The sequence below is a fragment of the Trichosurus vulpecula genome, chromosome 3 (genome assembly GCF_011100635.1).
Source record: "Trichosurus vulpecula isolate mTriVul1 chromosome 3, mTriVul1.pri, whole genome shotgun sequence".
Taxonomy (NCBI): Eukaryota; Metazoa; Chordata; class Mammalia; order Diprotodontia; family Phalangeridae; genus Trichosurus; species Trichosurus vulpecula.
In genome coordinates, this window is record NC_050575.1 from 243842297 (window position 1) to 243862344 (window position 20048).

General features: G+C 41.1%; 1 protein-coding gene across 1 annotated transcript in view; it reads left to right on the forward strand.

Moving 5' to 3' along the window:
• Positions 1–2381: 2381 nt before the first annotated feature.
• The window catches only part of PXDN (peroxidasin), a 148559-nt gene continuing 130892 nt past the window's right edge, over positions 2382–20048 (forward strand). The window contains exon 1 of the mRNA XM_036752612.1: positions 2382–2599. Coding sequence (XP_036608507.1) covers positions 2382–2599 — 218 coding nt within the window. The remainder of the gene's footprint in view (positions 2600–20048) is intronic.

A 20048-nucleotide genomic window follows, 5' to 3' on the forward strand; every position in this document is an offset into this window, starting at 1 on the left:
CCAGCAAAAGAGACTGAGAAGTCAGAAAGGAGAACTAGCATAGAGTAGCGTTGAGGAAACCTAGAGAGAAGAGAGAGTATCAAGGAGAAGAGGGTGATCAATAGTGTCAAAGCTGCAGGAAGATTGAGAAAGGTGAGGATTTCGTAAAGTCCATTAGATTTGGTAATTAAAAGATTTTTAGTAACTTTGGAGAGGAATTTTGGTTGAATGATAAAGTTGGAAGCCAGACTGTAGAGAGTTAAAAGAATGAGAGGAAATGTAGTGGAGGTACCTATCACAGATGACTTTTTCAAGGAATTTAGCCACAAAAGGACAAGAGTGATATGAGATATTAGCTAGTGGGTATGGATGGATCATGTCAGAGTTTTTTGAGGATAGGGGAGACATGGGAATGTCTGCAGGCAGTAGGGAAGGAGCTGGTAAGGAGAGACTGAAAATAAATCAAAGGCTAAGGACTTGGGGCAGCTAGGTGGTGCAGTGAGTAGAGCACCAGCCCTGGAGTCAGGAGGACCTGAGTTCAAATCTGGCCTCAGACACTTGACACTTACACTAGCTGTGTGACCTTGGGCAAGTCACTTAACCCCAATTGCCCTGCCAAAAAGCAAAAAAAAAAAAAAGGCTAAGGACTATAGAAGGGGCAAGAGTCTTATTTTGTATTATAGTTTTCTTATTTAGCACATCTACTAGACTATATTTTTGCTTCATGAGGCCATGAACTATGTTTCATATGATTTTGTTTTGTCTCTCCTGGAACATTTCTCTGCTCACAATTGTTGCTTCATTATATCTATTATTGCATTTCTGTGATATAGGGGGCCACATGGGAATACAATACACAAACAAGGGGCCATTCAGCTCTCATAGGAACCCGTGACCTTCCTAAAGTATATTTGCCATCAGTGAGGAAGTGCATACTAAGAATGTAAACTCCTTAAGGCCAGGGATGGCATCTTTTTTTAATCTTTGGATTGCCAGCACCCAACACAGTGGCTTGCATATGGGAGCTACTCATTTGAATTAAGCACCTTCTCCATCCCCTTCCTACTTTCTTTGATCTGTTGTCCCGACTTCATCTTGAGACTCCCTAGTTACTGATTTCTTTATTCCCCAGGAGAAGTGACATTTTCACTGGGTACTTTCCTACACTTCCTCAACTATCTACTTATTTAAAGGATATCATGATTCCACACCCAGAGTACCACTAATGTGACTCCTTTACCCGCTTCTAAAATTATTTATTAGTAACTCACATTGAAATTTACTTTCTCACTGCCCTTTCTTGCTTGATACTCTCTGTAAGGAAGCTACATCCACACTTTAAAAAGGATGAAGACAGACTGAAGCTTGTCCAGAAGTGGGCAAACCAGGATTAATGAGACAAATGGATACCATGCCTACAGGGATGGACTAAAAGAACTGAGGTTTAGCTAGAAGAGAATAAGGGGAAGGGATGGTAAAGGTCTTCAACTAATTGAAAAATAGTAAGATGACTGTCAGTGAAAGAGGGGATAGTCTCGTTCTGCCTTGCCTCCAGACAGCACAAGTAGGAGCAAATAGGTGGAAGTGGCAAAGAGGCAGACTTCAGTTCCTTGTAAGGGAAAACATCCCCAAAATTAGAGTTATTCAAAGGTGGAAACTGATGCTCCAAGAGCAGTGGGTTCTGACTCAACTAGACAACTTCAAGTTGAGGCTGGCTGACAACTCGGCTACAATAGGGTGGAATCCTCATTGGATATGGGGCTTAACTAAGAGACCCTTTAAATCTCTTTCCAAATCTGAGGCTCAGCCATTCAGGAAAGCCATGGGAGTTCTGTAGTTTCTCCTTCTGTGAAGTTGATGGCGAAATGATTATCAACTTGTTGAGCTACAGCACGTGTTCAATATTTGCTCATTGCGACAATGTGGAACCTTAGGCTTTGTGCATACAAATTTCAGACTGAGCCACGCAGACTTGTCTTTCACTCCCTTGCTCCGCCCCTCCTCCCTCCTCCTTCTCCACACACCCCCTGCCCTCTCCTACTAAGTGTCCTGCTTCGGTGGGTAAAGGGTGGGGAGAGAACCTAGGGCGCATGTGCACAGCTGGCCGGACCCCCTCCGCCTCCCCCCCACACCTCCCCACCTCTCTGCTCCCCCTTCCCCCCCTCCCCTCTAGGCAGCTGGGGAAATCCGCTCAGCAGCTGCCTCTGCTGCTGCTGCCGCTGTGTAGCCACAGTCTGGCTCTATAGAGGCAGCCGGCCCGGGTGGAGCAGGGCCGGGACAAACTTGGGTGCTGCTCTTCGTAGCCGGCTCTCGCACCCCCTTGCCGCCGCCCCCCCCCCCCCACCCCCCACAGCCGTCTCCCCTCGATCCCAGCTTCAGAGATTACTCCTCCTGTGTTTGCAATGGCCCCCTCCAGAGCGGGTCTCCCGCGCTGGCTCCTGCTCCTCCTGCTCTGGAGCTCGGATGTCTTCGTGGGGGTCTCCCCGCAGTTGGGCAGCAGTGGTGGGGGTGGCGGCAATGGGGGGTGTCCCAGCCGCTGCCTTTGCTTCCGCACTACGGTACGGTGCATGCATCTAATGCTGGAGAGTGTCCCTGCCGTCTCACCCCAGACCTCCATCCTGTAAGTGGCTTGTTGAGGGGTGGGTTGTGAGATTCTTATGGCTTCTCCGGGGAGGGGTAGGTTGTGATTGAATGGGCTGTGAAGAGTTTACCCCCTTCCATCTTTCTGGGGAGGGGGGAAGCGGGGAGATAAATGAATGAGGAGCTCGCGCGGGTTTGGGAGGTGAGGTTTGCCTTAGTGTGTGTTGTGGGGTGGAGTGGGTGGGGATTGAGGCATCTGGCCCCAGAGCTCTTTGTCTTCTTTGGCCCCATACTTGGTAAGACTTCTAGAAGCTGGATCTGAGTCTACAGAGATTCTCCCCGGGCTCCTGCTTTTTGCCAGGGGGAGTCTCCTTTGTTAGCATCTGGAGATTCCACAGCTGAATTTGGAAGCTGCATGGAACGGCTAGGGAAATCCTCACTCTTCGCTTTTCCAGTCCTTTTTCTCTTCCCTCATCTCATTTCTTCCCAACACCCTTCCCCATTTTCCTACTTTCATTTTTTTCTCCTTCCCTCACTTTTTTATGTTTCAGCTCCCCCATCCCCTTACCTATTCTCTCCTCTCACTTTTCTCTTCCACTTTCCTTCTTCTCCCCCACGTCTTCTTGTTTTCCCTTCTCCTGCTCTGTCTCCTTGTCACTCCCTCTGCTACCTCCTCACTCACTCCTCTCCTTCCTCTTTCTCCCTCCTTCACCCAAGTCCTCCTCCAGTCCCTTCCATTTCTTCCTTCTATCCTATCCTTTCCCTTTTCTCCCTTCCTTTCTTTAATTTAACTCAAATAATTTCCCAGCTCGGGAAAATGTGGTTTCCTCCTCCTTCTGTGATTGTTAAATCTCTTATTACCAGCTTTACCTGGGTCTGAAAATGCAGACCCTCCCCCTACCAGAGTTTCACAAATGAGACACTGCTGCTCCTTTTCGGTTTTTCTTGAACTTAGCTTGCCAAGTTTTCCAGGAATTTTACCACCTAGGGCATACAGAGCTTTTCAGATTTTTCAGAGCAAGTTCCTGTGAAGAAAGGGATCAGAAGATATTGAGAGTAACATTTCCGAGAGGCTTGGACACACCTGCTGCACCTACCTGGAAGTAGTCTGTTGCTTGCAAATGCTTTCATTAATTTAAATACTTGGATTTACTTTGTGCTTGCAACAGGCTACATTGATAATATAACTTTTTTTTCACATTCAAGTTAAGAAAAGCACAGAAGATTTCCTCCAAACACAAATGCATATCCGGTGTAAAAACTGCCTGCTGTCTTGGGGCTTCCCCAAGGGAAGTTTTCCCCATCTTTTCGAATTCGTGTATTTTCTTGGGATACAAAAAATGCCACCAGAGTTCGCTACAGGATTTAATGTATTCACAGAATTTGCGCTTAAACTTTGATTAGACATTTTCAAAATCCATAAAAGCAGCCATTCATTTTAGATACTCAATATAATTTAATGGCCTATAGCTACATTTTGGGATGCCAAAAATAGTTTTCACTTTTCTTGGCTAAGTGAAAGAAATTTTGGCAGGATGGAATGGGGTCCTGCAGAAGCTGTAAAAGTTTTAGTGAACTATTCAGGAAGTGGGTGGTTAGTGTTTCTTACATTTAAAACAAAGTACATTTACAGAACACCTTTCATACTGATCATTGACTTTTTTTTTTAGTACGCTTCCTGTAGTTTTTTTGGGGGGGGGCGGGTAGAGGGAAGTGGGGTCAATTATTGTCTTTGAAAGTTGTTCTCAGTGATAAGTTTTTCCAGCCTGAATTAGTGGAGCTGGGGGTACTCCTTGTGTGTTCAATGGAGCAGCTACAGTAATATAATTTTTTTTCTTCAAAGGGCAGGGCAAGGTTTCTTTGGATATGGGTATTTTTAATCCTTCTGTGAGTCAGTGGAAAACATTGGGACAATGCAAGTATTATACTCATCTGGCCAGACTTTAATATTTCTAATCTACTCTTGTTTTCAAACCTTATTTGCTACTTGAAAGAAACATTAAAGTGTTAAGTATACTTTAAAGGGGACTAAGACGGTATCACATGTGTGTATTAGTATTAATGCTAAGTAAATATTAAATAACTTTGTATTTCTAAAAGTAGCCTAGGCCATGAGGTCAGTGGTACGGTATGGTAGAGAGCTTGAAGGACTATGACATTTCTGCTTTCAAAATTTACAACTCTTCTTGGTGGGGAGGGGCTGGAACCAGTAGGTTTCCAACTGTGCTATGGAAGGGGCACTTACAAGGATGTGGAATTGCACTGATTTTTTCATTTATTTATAATACAGATAATATTATATACTATATGTTATATATGCATATATACAATATAACATATATGTATGATATAGGTGGAAGTAAGATGAGAATATGTTTCTTAGTATGGTTAGGTAAACTGTTGAGGAGTCAGGCAGTCAATAAACATTTATTAAGTGCCTACTAAGTGCCATGAACTTCCCTAAATGCTAGGGATACAAAAAGGCAAAAGAGCCTCTGCCTTCAAGGAGTTCACAATCTCATTGGGGAGAAAACAAGCAAATAAATATGGACAAGCTAACTATGTACACAGGATAAACGGGACATAATTAATAGAGAGAAGGCACTAGAATAGAAAGTTGGTTCACCAAGGGAGGGGGGAGTCAAAAAAGATTGGCTCAGTTGTTAAAAAAAAAAAGAATTTTTTCCTTCACTGTTTTCAGAAGTACCTTCTCTGCCTCAGAATCCCTCCTTTCCTTAAGTAGCTTAGGGACCATTACATGAAGTCCTTTTCTATCCCTCCAACTTCTAATGACCTCTCTTCTAAATTACCTGTTATTTTTTGCTTTGCATTTATATTATATATATATATATGTACATATATATAATATATTAACCTTGTATTTGCGTGTGTATGTGTGTATATATATATAGAGAGAGATAAATAGATATGTATTTATGTATAAAATCTTACATTCACCTGTTCTCTTTCCCAATAAAATGTAAGCTCAGTTCTTGAGTGGGAGTAATTTAATTCTTTCTAATTGTACCTCCATTGTCTAGCACAATGCTTAGCCATTCTTAGTAGATATTTAAGAAATACTTGTTGATTGATTGCCAAGGTCTACTCTAATACCAGCTGTCATGAAAGTGGCCCAGGGTTCTCAAGGTAAAGAGGCTGAAAGGCTGGGCAACTCCTACCAAGATAGAAAGGAAGTTTGAAACTATGGACGTGAGTCATGAACCTGGTCTCTAGACCAACTGAGTTCTGAGGAGTTCCTCACCAGGCTGGTTGCAGGGTCATTCATTCTTCTGGCCACTACAATCTCTAAAGACAATCTATTTGAAATTTTGAAGCATACTTCTGAAGAAGGTTCAGAAGAAACTTAAGGGATTATTTTTCTAATAATTTGAATAATGGTTTGAATTTACTTGTTCAGGCTCTGTTTGACATTATTCAAATATAACGGGAAAAGATGAGATACTTAAGCATAAACATGTAGAGAACTTGTAAAATGACATTTATAAGTCTTGTATTCGGTTTTGATGTCTGCAAATTTGTGGCCATTTTAGGGAATTCCATAATATTCTACCATATGTTATTTTCTAGGATGTACAGTGATGTACATTGGAAATGACTTGTTGGCTTAAAAATACCCTATTTGTTATTATTATTTGATTATGAGAGTAATTCTTTGGAACCATGTACCAAAGTTAAAGTATAACACAAAACAAGTCCCCCTCCAATTAATCTTTTAACGTACCTAATTCCATATGGAAGTTCCTACCATGGTCAGTCTCTTTCTACCCCCTTCATTTTCCTTCTCTCTCCTCAGCTTTTACTATTTTGAGCTAATAGAATCAAGCCTTGAAAAATAGATTGGTTGAAATCCTTTTCTTCAAGGTTCAGTTCAGGTACCACCTCCTCCATGATTTTCCTGGTTTTCCTTCCTCTAGACACCCTATTTGAAAATTATCTCTCTCTTCTCAAAATTTTGTTAAGCCCTTTTAAGCTCTTGCCATCATTACACTCTGCCTTGGATCATATTTACTTGTGCACATGTCATTTTGAATCTGTACATGCTCCAATGGACTATGAACTTCCTGGGATCACACTACTGCCTTAATATATCTGTGTCCTCTGAATAGTGCCTTCAGAGTGGATACTTATTTACCTTGCTGACTAGATCCAATGCAAATTTGTGTTACATAATCTCAACTGACTTTTACTGAAGCAAGTTAGTCTTTTTACACCTTTCCCTAATTCATTATTCTGCTCACCATAGTGGCTATTCAGAATTTTTTTGGTCTATTCTCAAACATAACTGTAACAACAATGTTGCTTAGCAGCTGCTGTGGAGAGTGAAAGACCAATAACACCAGCACACAGGAAGGCTGCTAGCACAAGTTCTTTGATCTGCTATTCTAAGGAAAGCAACTTTAAGGGGTTAGCAATCTCACTTTAACCAAACATCATCCACTTAGTTAAGGAGGAAAAGCTAGCACCCTGGACTCCAGAGCAAATACAAACAGAAAATATCAACAGATCAAATAACACAGTCCGGTAGACAGTCTTCTAGCTTTCTGTCCAACATCTCAGTACATAGTTACCAGGGAAGCACCAACATCTGGATTTTCAAGCCAGGGGGCTCTTAACAAGGGCTACCTAGAGTCTCGCCTGGTCAAATCACATGACACTGCCAGTGAGTAAGAGCCACAAGCAAAACACTAACCTCTGAGTTTATATATCCTGTTTAGGGTCAAAGGGCGTCACAACCATGAGACTCAAACCTATGTAAACTAGGCTTTCCCTTGAGTTAAGCAGGTCGTCAAAGACTCCTGATTTAATCAAAGAAACAAAGGACAGACTCAACAAAGGCACTTGATTACCTAAGTGCTCCAAAAGAGAAAACAGTAAAAAAAATCCCACCTTAAATACCAATACACTAACATGGCATCCCCTTACATCACCATCTTGCCTGAAGATTCTGCTTGATACTTCACTAGAGGAAGAGGAAGAGAGGGTGGAGGGAGTGGAAGGGGTTATGCCTGGAGGTCCCTCTTCTCCCTTCCTCCTTATTTTAGGTCACTGTACTTTCCTCCTTTACCCCTGTCTCATAAGAAGAGGTAACCTTTCCTCTTAAAAAGGCTAGCCCTTCTCTCTGTGTCTCTCATCCCATTCCATTCTTTCATCTCTCTCTCCTCCCTAGTCTCTCAGTAATCTTCAGTCTTTATCTATTGACTTCTTCCCAATTGCTTACAAACAAAACCACATTTCTTTTATCCTTAACACACACACTCACTCTCACTCTCTCTCTCACTCTCACTCTCTCTCTCTCACTCTCACTCTCACTCTCTCTCTCACTCTCACTCTCACTCTCACTCTCTCACTACCCTCACTTTATCTATCCCAGGTAGCTATTATCCCACATCTTTCCTCCCCATTCATGGTGGGGCAGGGTGTGTGAAGGAAAAGAGATAGTGGGAAGGGAAGCCCTTAAGAGGTATAAAAAGAAGATTTCACATCTGGCAGGAATGGAAGAGTGACCTTTATGGACAGGTTAGCTTTGTTGGCATACAGGCACTTGTTGCCTTCTTTTAGGTAATCTATGCAGAGTGTCTAATCACCTCTCAAGCCAACAGTGGAATTGGCTAAGTTACATTTGATTCCAATCTTCCCCTGAACCTCAGGATCCCTTAACCATCTTCAGCTTCCCTGGCATCTTTTCTGGAGATCATGGTATACAGTTTGAGAAATGAATTTTTTATTCCCTTTAGCCATTTCTGTGGCTCTAGTTAAGACTTGCCCACAAAATTACAGGTATCCTCTTCATTTTACACAATGTGTTCCAGAAAAAAAAAATGACTCTGAAGGGAATCTGATTTTCCCACTGATTGCTATTCTAAATCAATTCTACTCTGCTTTGCTCTATTCTACCCTGCCCTGCAGCGAGGGTCCTTGTGGTCATGCAATTTTGTAGCAGAGGCATGGGTATACTGCACTGGTATCCCAGACATTAGAGCAAATTAGCTACCTTAAAAGGTGACTTAAAAGCACCTTAGTAGATTCCTGCAACTTTAGAGGTGAAAGAGATCTTAATAATCTTTTAACACTTGACTTAAATAAGATCCCATTAAGTACAGGGTGTTCCTAAAGTCTGGACATATAGGCACTGCGGAGTTATTGCATCGAGTTCACATGAATCTTGCAAAGCGCATCAACCTTTGCATCACAAATGATGGAAATCATACTGAAGATGTTATTTGTTAATATTCCAATTAAATAAAATGTTGTTGAAAATTTCATTCATTTCATTTCTTGAAAATATGCATTTTTGCCTGTGTCCAGACCTTAGGAACACCCTGTATTTTGTGGCATAGTCAAGGTTAGAAAAGTCTCTTGACTCCCAGTCCAATACTTTTTCTCATATACAGCATTTTTGGAGGGGAGAGGGGCGATACTTTCTAAATTTCCCTCCAATGCCTTCTGCTAAGGTCAAAAGAATTCTTGTTCCTGTTCTTAGAACCCTCAGGGCTTTCTCTCCTCCTCCTCCTTTCATGTGGGTATTTATAATGTTCTGTTGAGTTGGTCTGAAGTATTATTCCTCACCACTATTGAACTCCTATCTTAAACACAGTATACTATTCTGCTACGTATAACAAATTCCTTACTTTGTCAATACAAATTTATGTGTTTTAGGGTTTACTTAAATGAAGAATCCGTGTACTGTTTTACAAATAGGAAATGAAAGATCTCTCTGAATTTTTTTTCCCATGACTTTCAAAGTGACTTGAAAAGTACTAATGTCATCCTGGGAAAATATTGTGAGTACAGATTTTCCCAACCTCACAGTATATTTGTCTTTCGTTGCCACTCATTTGAGGAATGCCATCAAACTGCCTAGAATGGGGTTGTTTTTCAGTCTTATTAACTTCTCACAATATGCTTTGTCCAGAACAGAAGAAAACTGTTGGCTTTTCACAAGTGAATGCTAAATGTTTCTGGTCATTTTGAGTGACCAGATTGCTATGTGGTGTGAAAATGATTAGTCACATTGAGATCCATGTTTCAGGCCAGCTGTCTTGGACCGTAGGAAAATCTGCAGTTAGAGAACTTGTTTATTGAAACTATTCTCCTTGTTAGAACTTTGGCAGGCCAATCATAATGCAATAGAATTACATTTTCTGAAGAATTTCTTTCCCTTTAAAAAAAAAAAGAAGCCTCCCAAATCTTTAGATCAAAAGCCCTTACTGTGTGAACTGGAGGCCTTTCTTGATCACTCCTTGAAGCTACTTTCTCTTTCCCCTCCCCATTACCTTAGTAGTAATAAAGCTCAAATTGATAAAGTGATTTAAGGTTTGCAAAGCACTCTACAAAAATTGTCTCATTTGCTTCTCACAAAACTCCTATGAGGTAGGTGCTATTATTCCTATTTTACAGATGAGGAAATAGGAGTCAGAAAAGGTTAAGTGACTTGCACAGGATCTTGCAGTTAGTGTCTGAACTTACTATTAGTAATTTAAATTTAGGTCTTCCTTATTCAATATAGCTATCTCCCTATTTACTTTATATATATCATTTGTTTATATGATCATATGCTGTTTCCCTTGACACAATGAAAGCTCCTTAAGGGAAGGTACTTTCATTTTTTTCCTTGTATCCACAGTTCTGGTCATGGTGTCTGGCACATAGTAGGCATTTATTTACTCAGTCCTAATCACTGAACACAAATTTTAGAGTGAGGGAGAGGCTGGGCGAAGGGTCTTAGGCCACTAGCCTCATCTCTACCTTAACAAAATTCTTCTTTATACCGTCTTTGAATTTAACCTTTGTTTAAAGAATTATAGGGAGGGTGAATTAATTATTCCACAAAGTAGGCAATTGCATTTTTGCATAGCTCTGGTTGCTGGGGACTTTTCCTTATATGGAACTATAATTACCTCTCTGCAACTTCTACCCAATGTTCCAAGTTTAACTCTTTGGAGACAAGCAGAATGTGTGTAGCCATAATGGCTTTTGTTTTCTTTGAATGGCTCAGCTTGCCTCATTGAGCCTCTGGACACTGTGGCTTGCTCTTCCGGGGCAGGAGGCCCGGGGAGCATGCCGGGAAGCAGACAGCTTCCTGTGTGAGGAGTCATGGGGCTGGCTGAGGGGAGGTGTTGGCGGCTATGCTAGGGGGAGGGGCCAACTCAGGAACCAATCGGCCCTGGTCATTTGGGCGGAGCTTGATGATGTCAGAGACCCTATAAGAGGGGAGAGGACAGCTTGAAGCTCCTCTCTCTTCCTTTTCCGGTTGGAGCCAGCGACAGTTACAACGACAGTTACAGAGGCAGTTACGACAGTTACGTCAGTTACAGCCACAGCTGAAGCAGGAGCTGCCAGTAGCAGAGCTAACCTACGGGAGAAAGCTGAACAAAGACTTCAGGCCATTACAGCGACAGTTACAGCGACAGTTGGAGCCAGAGGCAGTTACAGAGGCAGTTACGGCAGTTACGTCAGTTACAGCCAGCCACAGACACAGCTGAAGCAGGAGCTGCCAGTAGCAGAGCTGATCTACGGGAGGAAGCTGAACAAAGACTTCAGGCCAGTGGGTAATCTTATTACCATCGAGGGGGAAGCATGATTTTGCTTTACGCAATCATGCTTCTCTGTAGCCTCCTGGTTACTCTTGCAAGGCGTACTTATTGGGCCTGGAAGATTATGATCAACATATCAAAATGGGGCTTCTGGTTCATGGGTTGGTTACTGTGGAGCCTAAATAAATGTTTTGATTCTTCTGCCTTCTACTTTGAGAGTTTCTTATATCCGGCGGTTCCGAACCTTTCAGACATGTTTATGATCCTCTTTGAGATTATAAACTCTGTCCTCCTGATACATTTGGCGTCACGAACAGGATCGCTAGGTATAAGATCTCTATTTAGAAGCAGAACAATTTCAGAGGAAGAGATGAATATCCCAGGATGGGAGGATCCATTTTATTCCTCCCTAGCAAAAGAATTGGCTAAAAAAGCTGGACCCTGTGAAAACTGGGAACCAAGGCTACGGAGAGGAGATCCTAGGGATTTGGAAAAGTGTTTACGAGAAGTTGGGATTCAGTCAGGGGCATCACTATCTAGGCAAAGCTGGATAGTGTTATCAGCCTACCGGCTAGTATACGAAAGATTGAGATTAAGTGAAAGACATGGGGGCACTCCTACCCCACAGGAAGAAGAGGAATCTCAGATAGCAGGAGACCAAACTGACTCAAATGAGAACTTTTCTATTAATGTGGCTAAGAGCAACAGGAGACCAAAAAAGCCCAGAGTGCATTTCAACCCAGCCCAGAAAGAGCCTGACTGCCTGCTTCGTCCTAGCCATGGTGGCAGAGGAAGTGAGTGGGGAGACAATGAGACAATGTTAGGGGCTGAGGCATAAAACACTACTGGGGTTCAGGATGTTCCTCACACAGAGAATAGGAGATGGTTAAATGATCAGACAAGGGCTCGACCCATACAAAGGAGGAAGACAGAAACCCGAGGTGAAGATTCAGTTACAAGGGAAATTCAGGAAGATTTCTCACCGCAAGAGGTCACAGATATTTTGAGTAGATTCAGCCAAAGAATAGGAGAACCATTGATATCTTGGATGGTAAGACTCAGTGATCAAGGGGCCGGTGGAATATCAGTAGATGGGACAGACTGCATGAGATTCATAGGTATCAGCCATGATCCTCTAGTTCAACAAGCTTTTAGGGAACATCATCAGCAAGGAGATGGTGATAGCAGGACTACTCTGTTGGCATTAGCCGCTGTGGGATGCAATAAGAGATATGCTACTGATTCTATGTGGCCCACTGAGCACAGACCCTGGTATTCACTTAGAGATTGTATCATGAGACTAAAGGAGGAGGTAATGAAGACTGCCATTATGACAGGAACTGCAGACAAATATTACAATGATTCAATGGAACTGCCTCATAGGAATTTAATAATTAGGACAGCTCCCCCTGCTTATAAACAACTAATTTTGAATTTATTACTTGGAGAAGTAGGGAGCCGTCTTACAACAGTGATAAATAAGATTTTACAGTTATATGACTTAGGTGACTGGGGAAGGGATAGATCTCCTCAAGAGAGAAGGGTGAATAACCAGCAAACTTGGCGCCAAAGGAGAGTAACAAGGAAAGAAATGTTTACTGCTTTATTGAGAGCAGGAGTAGGTTTTGAAATGATAGATGGAATTCCAACCAATGAATTATACAGAATGTATAGAGGACTTGATAACACGAGAAATAGGGAAATAAGAACTGCTCCTGCAAGCCCACAAGCCACTCAGACTGAAGGTGACCTTGTGTGATTAACGGATGAAAACTTGTACATCTGGAGAAAGGCTGGGAGGACAATCTTAGTCTATATCTAGGGTGGGATCCTCTTGGCTTCCTCATTATGTTCCTTTTGAAAAGAAACATTTCCCACCTGAGTTTGGCTCTGATGTTGGATCTTTGCATAACTGAAATCTCAACCAAACTTGAGATGATTTTATTTGAAGAATTATAGTCCATACTTGTCTATTCTTTTTGTCCTTTGTTTTGGCTAACCTTGTTGCTAGTTTTGTTTCCTTCAGGCTTAAGCACCCTGCACTTTCCGGTGACTGCCTAAGCATGTAGCATTCTTGGAATTCCTGCCAGCTCGTTAAAGAAATGACCTCTGGAATGGGACTTTTTGGGGGCAGGGCCATCTCTACATCCAATTTCAGCATGAAGAAGCTATGGAAAATGAGACCTTCACCCCTCACCCCAAGATTTTGAGCCCCAATCGTTCAAGGGGGGTGGAAATGATGATAGTGTTCTGTTTACTTATTTTGTGTTATCCTTGCTGTGTTGTTTTATTGTTATGATATTATTGATCCTATGTAATGGATACAAGGATTTAGGGGTGGACATTTGAATTATTAATAATTATTTTGGGGATGATTGATTGAAGAGATTATTTTGCTGGGATCTAGGGGTGGATCGCATTTGAATCGTTAACCAATGTTTGGGAATGTCACTGAATGATATGTTTTGCTTTATAATGAATGATATGTTTTAGTTTCCTTTGTAATTGGATCACAATGTATGTTCTAGGATACATGGCTGATTAGATTATGTATCCTATAACAAGGGGTGGAGTGTAGCCATAATGGCTTTTGTTTTCTTTGAATGGCTCAGCTTGCCTCATTGAGCCTCTGGACACTGTGGCTTGCTCTTCCGGGGCAGGAGGCCCGGGGAGCATGCCGGGAAGCAGACAGCTTCCTGTGTGAGGAGTCATGGGGCTGGCTGAGGGGAGGTGTTGGCGGCTATGCTAGGGGGAGGGGCCAACTCAGGAACCAATCGGCCCTGGTCATTTGGGCGGAGCTTGATGATGTCAGAGACCCTATAAGAGGGGAGAGGACAGCTTGAAGCTCCTCTCTCTTCCTTTTCCGGTTGGAGCCAGCGACAGTTACAACGACAGTTACAGAGGCAGTTACGACAGTTACGTCAGTTACAGCCACAGCTGAAGCAGGAGCTGCCAGTAGCAGAGCTAACCTACGGGAGAAAGCTGAACAAAGACTTCAGGCCATTACAGCGACAGTTACAGCGACAGTTGGAGCCAGAGGCAGTTACAGAGGCAGTTACGGCAGTTACGTCAGTTACAGCCAGCCACAGACACAGCTGAAGCAGGAGCTGCCAGTAGCAGAGCTGATCTACGGGAGGAAGCTGAACAAAGACTTCAGGCCAGTGGGTAATCTTATTACCATCGAGGGGGAAGCATGATTTTGCTTTACGCAATCATGCTTCTCTGTAGCCTCCTGGTTACTCTTGCAAGGCGTACTTATTGGGCCTGGAAGATTATGATCAACATATCAAAATGGGGCTTCTGGTTCATGGGTTGGTTACTGTGGAGCCTAAATAAATGTTTTGATTCTTCTGCCTTCTACTTTGAGAGTTTCTTATATCCGGCGGTTCCGAACCTTTCAGACATGTTTATGATCCTCTTTGAGATTATAAACTCTGTCCTCCTGATACAAATTCGTCTTCTACATGGCAGTCCTTCAAGATGCTTGAAGATAGCTATCATACACTACAGTTTTGAGCCTTCTCTTCTTCACATTAAGCATCTCTAGTTCCATTCTGTGTCATGACAATCTCCAGTGCTCTCACTATACTGATTGCCTTTCTCCCTTTTGTAATCAAGATTCATACAAAGAGAAGACCTTGATCAAAAATGAAATAGAAAAATTATGGCTTATGGTTAAATTTTTTGGACTCTGCAATTAATGGTTTCCTTAACTGATTATTGGAAGGGAAACAACACAAATTGAAGTAGAAGGGAAGCCAACATGGAATAGTGTAAAGAAGGCTGGATTTGGTGTCAGAAGAACCATCCCTTTTTGTGGGAGACCATGAATAAATCATGTTACTTCTCAGGGTCTCATTTTTCCCATGTTTAAGGTTCTGTGTGATTGGACTAGATTATCTCTTAAGGTCTCTAATAGCTGTAAATCCTTTGTTCCTAATTCACAGAGCTAGACTATACAGAGAATCCAGAATTCTGTCAAGACTTAGATCTTTATTTAGGATTTTTCTCTAGGTCCCTTTCATGCAAATGAAATACAAGGAGGATGTATATATTTATATGAATTGTAAATAACTTTTCCAAATTGGCATAGACTTTTACCCAACAACTTTAAGTGTTAATAATTTCATTGCTTTCATTGAACTATTTTTTTTTGTTTGGTGCGGTGGTAAGAAGTTTGGACTGAGAGTTAGGGGACCTAATTTCCTCTCCCAGTTGTGTCAGTGATCAGCTTTGTGACCTTGGTGAAGTCATTTGACCTCCCTGAGTGTCAGTTTGCTCATCTGTGAAGTGAGGGGACTGGAAGAGATTACCTCTAAGGCTACTTCTACTCTTGCGGGGGCCCCCCCCCCCCCGTATTCTATGACTAATTGTGCAAATGATGATATTCTTCTGGCATTGACTTCCTTTGCCTTCATGGGAACACTGAAGGACTGTTAAGAATACTTGACCTTCACTGTCAAATAAGAATAATCCAATCCATAAGCTAGTTCTTTCTGATGGTTTAATGGCCTTCTTAAACTTTTGTACTGATGGAGATTTTGGAATCATTCATGGGAGCTGATGAGATCATCAAATGAAATAATGTAGAGGGTGAAGAGGAAAGGGTCCAGGGCACCTATTGTTGGTGTGCATAATGGAGTGTGTTCTGATGAAAATCTAGCAAAGGCTACTGAGAAAGAGCAGTCAGATACAGGGAGAAAGAACCAGGACAGAGTGGTGTCAAGAAAATCTAAAGAGAATAGAGTATAAAAAAGAAGGGTATGATAAACATTGTCAAAGGCTCCAGAAAGATTAAGGAGGGTGAGGATTGAGAAAAGGTTAGGTTTGGTAATTAAGAGTTCATTGTTTTGTTTAAATGGAGTAGTTTCACTTAAATGATGAGGCTAGATGCTAAATTGTAGAGTTGAGAATGAAAGAAAAGGACAATGTGTACCTGTTGTAGATGGTCCTCTCATGTATAGCCACAAAAAAGGAGAGGTGTAGGATGATAGCTAGTGGAAATGGATTAGATTTTTGAGGATGTAGTAGACATGGGAATGGTTGTAAGCTGTAAAGAGGTAGCCAATAGACAGGAAGAAATTGAAGATAATTGAGAGAGTTGGGATGATGGAGAGAGAAATCTGTAGAAGAAGACAAGATGGAATGATATCATCTTTGTATGTAGAGGGTTTTACATTGGCAGTTCATGACCTTCAAAAACTAAAACAAGGTTTGGTTCCAATTATTAGTGTCTTGATGAACCCTTGTCTAATAATTATAATACAATTAATAGAATGATAACTTGGTGATTTAGCACATAGATATTATCTTACGTTAGTTACTCTGTGTGTGTGTGTATGTGTGTGTATGTGTATGTTTTATCTGCTAGACTAGACAGCGAACTGTTTGAAGATTTGAGGGTTAGTTCCTACCATCATAGATCTAGAGCACAAAAGGACCTTAGAAGTTCAAGGGCTCATAAATTTTGAACTAGAAAGAACCTTAAAGGAAGTCTTGTTCAGTCACTTCATTTCACGCTTCAGGAAACTGAGGCCCAGAGAGGTTAAGTGACCTAAAAGTCACACAGGAGCTTATGTTGTAAGCAATTTCATTAAATAATATTAGTAACTGAACTAGGAATTCAACTCAAGTCTTTTGTCTCTAAATCCAGAGCTCTTCCCACTGCACTTTGTCTTCTGAAACTCTATATCTTAAAAAACAACACCGTCACTTAATGAATGAATTCTCCCCAGTGGACTAACTCAGGTGCTGAAAACTTTTTATTTTTTGGTTGTGGGAGGGTGGGGTTGGGCATGTGATTTAATTAATGTAGGGGAATTCCCTCTACTAAGGCAGATTCACCACTAGGTTCTAAATCTGCAATTTATAGTGTTACAGAGTTTCGTCCGAGTAGTAAGAGGTTAAGGATCTAAGGTTGTCTCAGTCAGTCACAGACAGTGGTGGTGCTTAAAACCAGGTCCTATTGGTTCCCAACCCTTCCCTTTATCTTCTACAGACTACCTTATGTATTGAATCCATACCTGGAGCCCAGTTGGCAACTTATTGATTTTTGTATGTTGTTTGTATTCAGTGAGTTCTATTTGATAGCTTCCTCTCTTCTAGTTCTCATAGTTTTACTAAATATTTGCCCCAGGATTTATCAAGGTAATGGATTAGAAAAAAAAAACCCTACAATTTCCAGGTACTTTCATTTATTTAACTTTTAAACAGTGGGAATTATACTTTGTTTTTGCTGATGACTTGTAATATCTCTATATGACAACAAACTCACCAATAAAATCAGTTTTTGTTCAGTCATTCTCAGTTGTGTCTAACTCTTCATGACTCCATTTGGGGTTTTCTTGGCAAAGATACTGGAGTAGTTTGCCATTTCCTTCTCCAGCTCATTTTACAGATGAAGAAATTGAGGCCAACAGGGTTAAGTGATTTGCCCAGGGTCACAGAGCTAGTCAATATCTGAGGCCAGAATTGAACTCAGGAAGATTACATTTTCCTGACTCCTGCCCTCCTGCTACAGCACTCTATCCACTATACCACCAAACTGCCCATTAAAATCAGTAATGCCTATGAAATATTGTCTACATTTTAGTGAAGTCTTTTTATATTAAACTGATATTCCAAATAAGTAGCAGCTATCTAGCTTGATTAATAAATACATCCTATGTATTTTATAGTTTTACTGGCTATTATCAGTGTATACTATTCTTACAACTGTCATTTGTAATTTTCATATCTTCTCTTTGGAAATGTTGTTTACGTCATTTATTCATTCGTTCGTTTAAGAAGTATTTGAGTACCTATTGTGGATACTTAGGCCTATAGACAACAACACAGAAGCATAAACCCCTGTCCTAACATGCTGACCGTGCTCAGTTCTTGAATGATTTCATAGTTGAATAAAGAGTGAGCAGCTGACCAGCTGTGGTGGTGTTTATGTTGGTATATTTTGGAATGGGAGCATGGAATGTTCACAGTTGTAGTTTCCAACTTGTCTAGTTAGTTAATTATTTATTAAGCACTCACTCTGTATGGCACGCTTGCCCCTGTACTGAGTGCCGAGGGGTCTTAAGTGAATCTAAAAACCTGTTTCTGATTGCATGTAGCTAAAGATTCAGTTTGGCTTTTTACCTATGTGTGTGTGCGTGTGTGTGTGTGTGTGTGTGTGTGTGTGTGTGTGTGTGTGTGTATGTATGTACGTACACATGCACACGCTGCAAGTGCATCTTGATTTAGGTGAATCTGAATTAATGACTAAGCTTACCTTAAGCCCATTTTTTTTTCTCTTTCACTTTCTGTTCTTTTTTTTTTTGTCTTTATAATCTTATACCTTCTCAACCTGCCTTCTAGGATTGCATTTCCATCTGGTAGGTATATAGAATTGAGAAGCATTGGAAATTTGTGCATTAACTAGTACTATCATGTATACTAAAAAGCCTTTTGTCATTGGCATGCTAGGGAAATTTACTGGTAAGTTAGTGATTTGTTTTGTCTTGTAGTGATATGGGAAGCTTAATTTAACATTGTTACCAATCCCTGTCACTTAAAGGATAATTATGCCTATACTCAGTCCTTTTTCCACTTCTATGTAACACATCTACACAGAGTCCAGAATCAGAGGACTATGTTGAAATCCTAGCTCTTATAACGTAAATCCTTGAGTTTAGAGATTATTTCATTCTTTTGTATCCTCAGCGTCTAGCACAGAGCTTGGCACATAACAGGTTCTTGATAAATGCTGATTGATAGGTCTAGGCCAGATTCATGTGTCTGTATATGTATGCTTGTATGTTTAAGGGAAATTCCAAAAGTCCTAGTGCCGTTTTAAGCTGCTAAAGCTTAAAACGGCACTAGGACTTTTGGGACAAGCTTTTTTTGTATGTGTATATATAAAATTATAATTATAATAATATGGTGCTGTGCTATCTATTTCATTTTACTTATAAAACTCTAGAAGAATTAGAGAAGACCCTCTAGTACAGTGTAATAGTAATTAAGGTGGGACTTTTTGCTGTTGACCTTTAATGATTCTGGCCTTTGTTTGAATGGGGCAGATAAAGTGGGATGTTTTTGTATTTCTCAGCACTGAGACAATTGGGAGCCATTGATTTGTATCTGATGTGATATTGGGGGTGGGGAACTTCTCCATGCCTAGCCTGGGTGAGGTCAGGGCCCTCTAGGCCTGAACGGGATATATAAGTGCAATCTGAGCCACAGTAGGAGTGGTGAGTGACTATGGGCCAGCGGTTCTAATGAGCTCCCCCAGATGTTGATAACTATGAATTGTATTTGGTCTGTAATTTAGAGTGCTGGCTTTTTCCCCTGAACTAAGTGGATGTTATTTGTATGCTGGATTAAAGTAAGATTGTTAACCCCTTAATGTTGCTTTCCTTAAGTAAAGCAGATCAAAAGGACCTGTGTTGGCAGCTTTCTGGGTGCTGGTTGTTGGTGGATCTTACACCCCCACAGAAGCTGCTAGCTGGATTGTTGATACATACAGCTGGATGATCCCTCCATGAGAGATCATCAAAGGACATGGACAGGAATTCCACAGGATGAGAGGACATGAGTATGCTACCATTGGATGGATACTCTGTTGATGAGACCTCAGATCTCTTGAAGTATTAACATACAATAATATTGGAGGTCAACAGTAGAGACCTGTCAGAAGTCTGTGATTATTTGGTATTGTTTCACCAGACACTTTTGATGGATACATCATTTTGAACTTATAGGCAAATTTGTTAATAATTGATGGAACAATTCTATTCTTAACTTCTGGCACACAGCTACATTTTAATTGTCTGTGTCAAAGCTGAAAGAGCCTGGATAATTGGATTCATAGAAAAGAGCCAAGCCTTGTTTTAGCCAAATTGCCTAGATAATTGTTTTTCTTCACTGAACCTTTATTTGATTTTCCCTAAATGGCTAAAC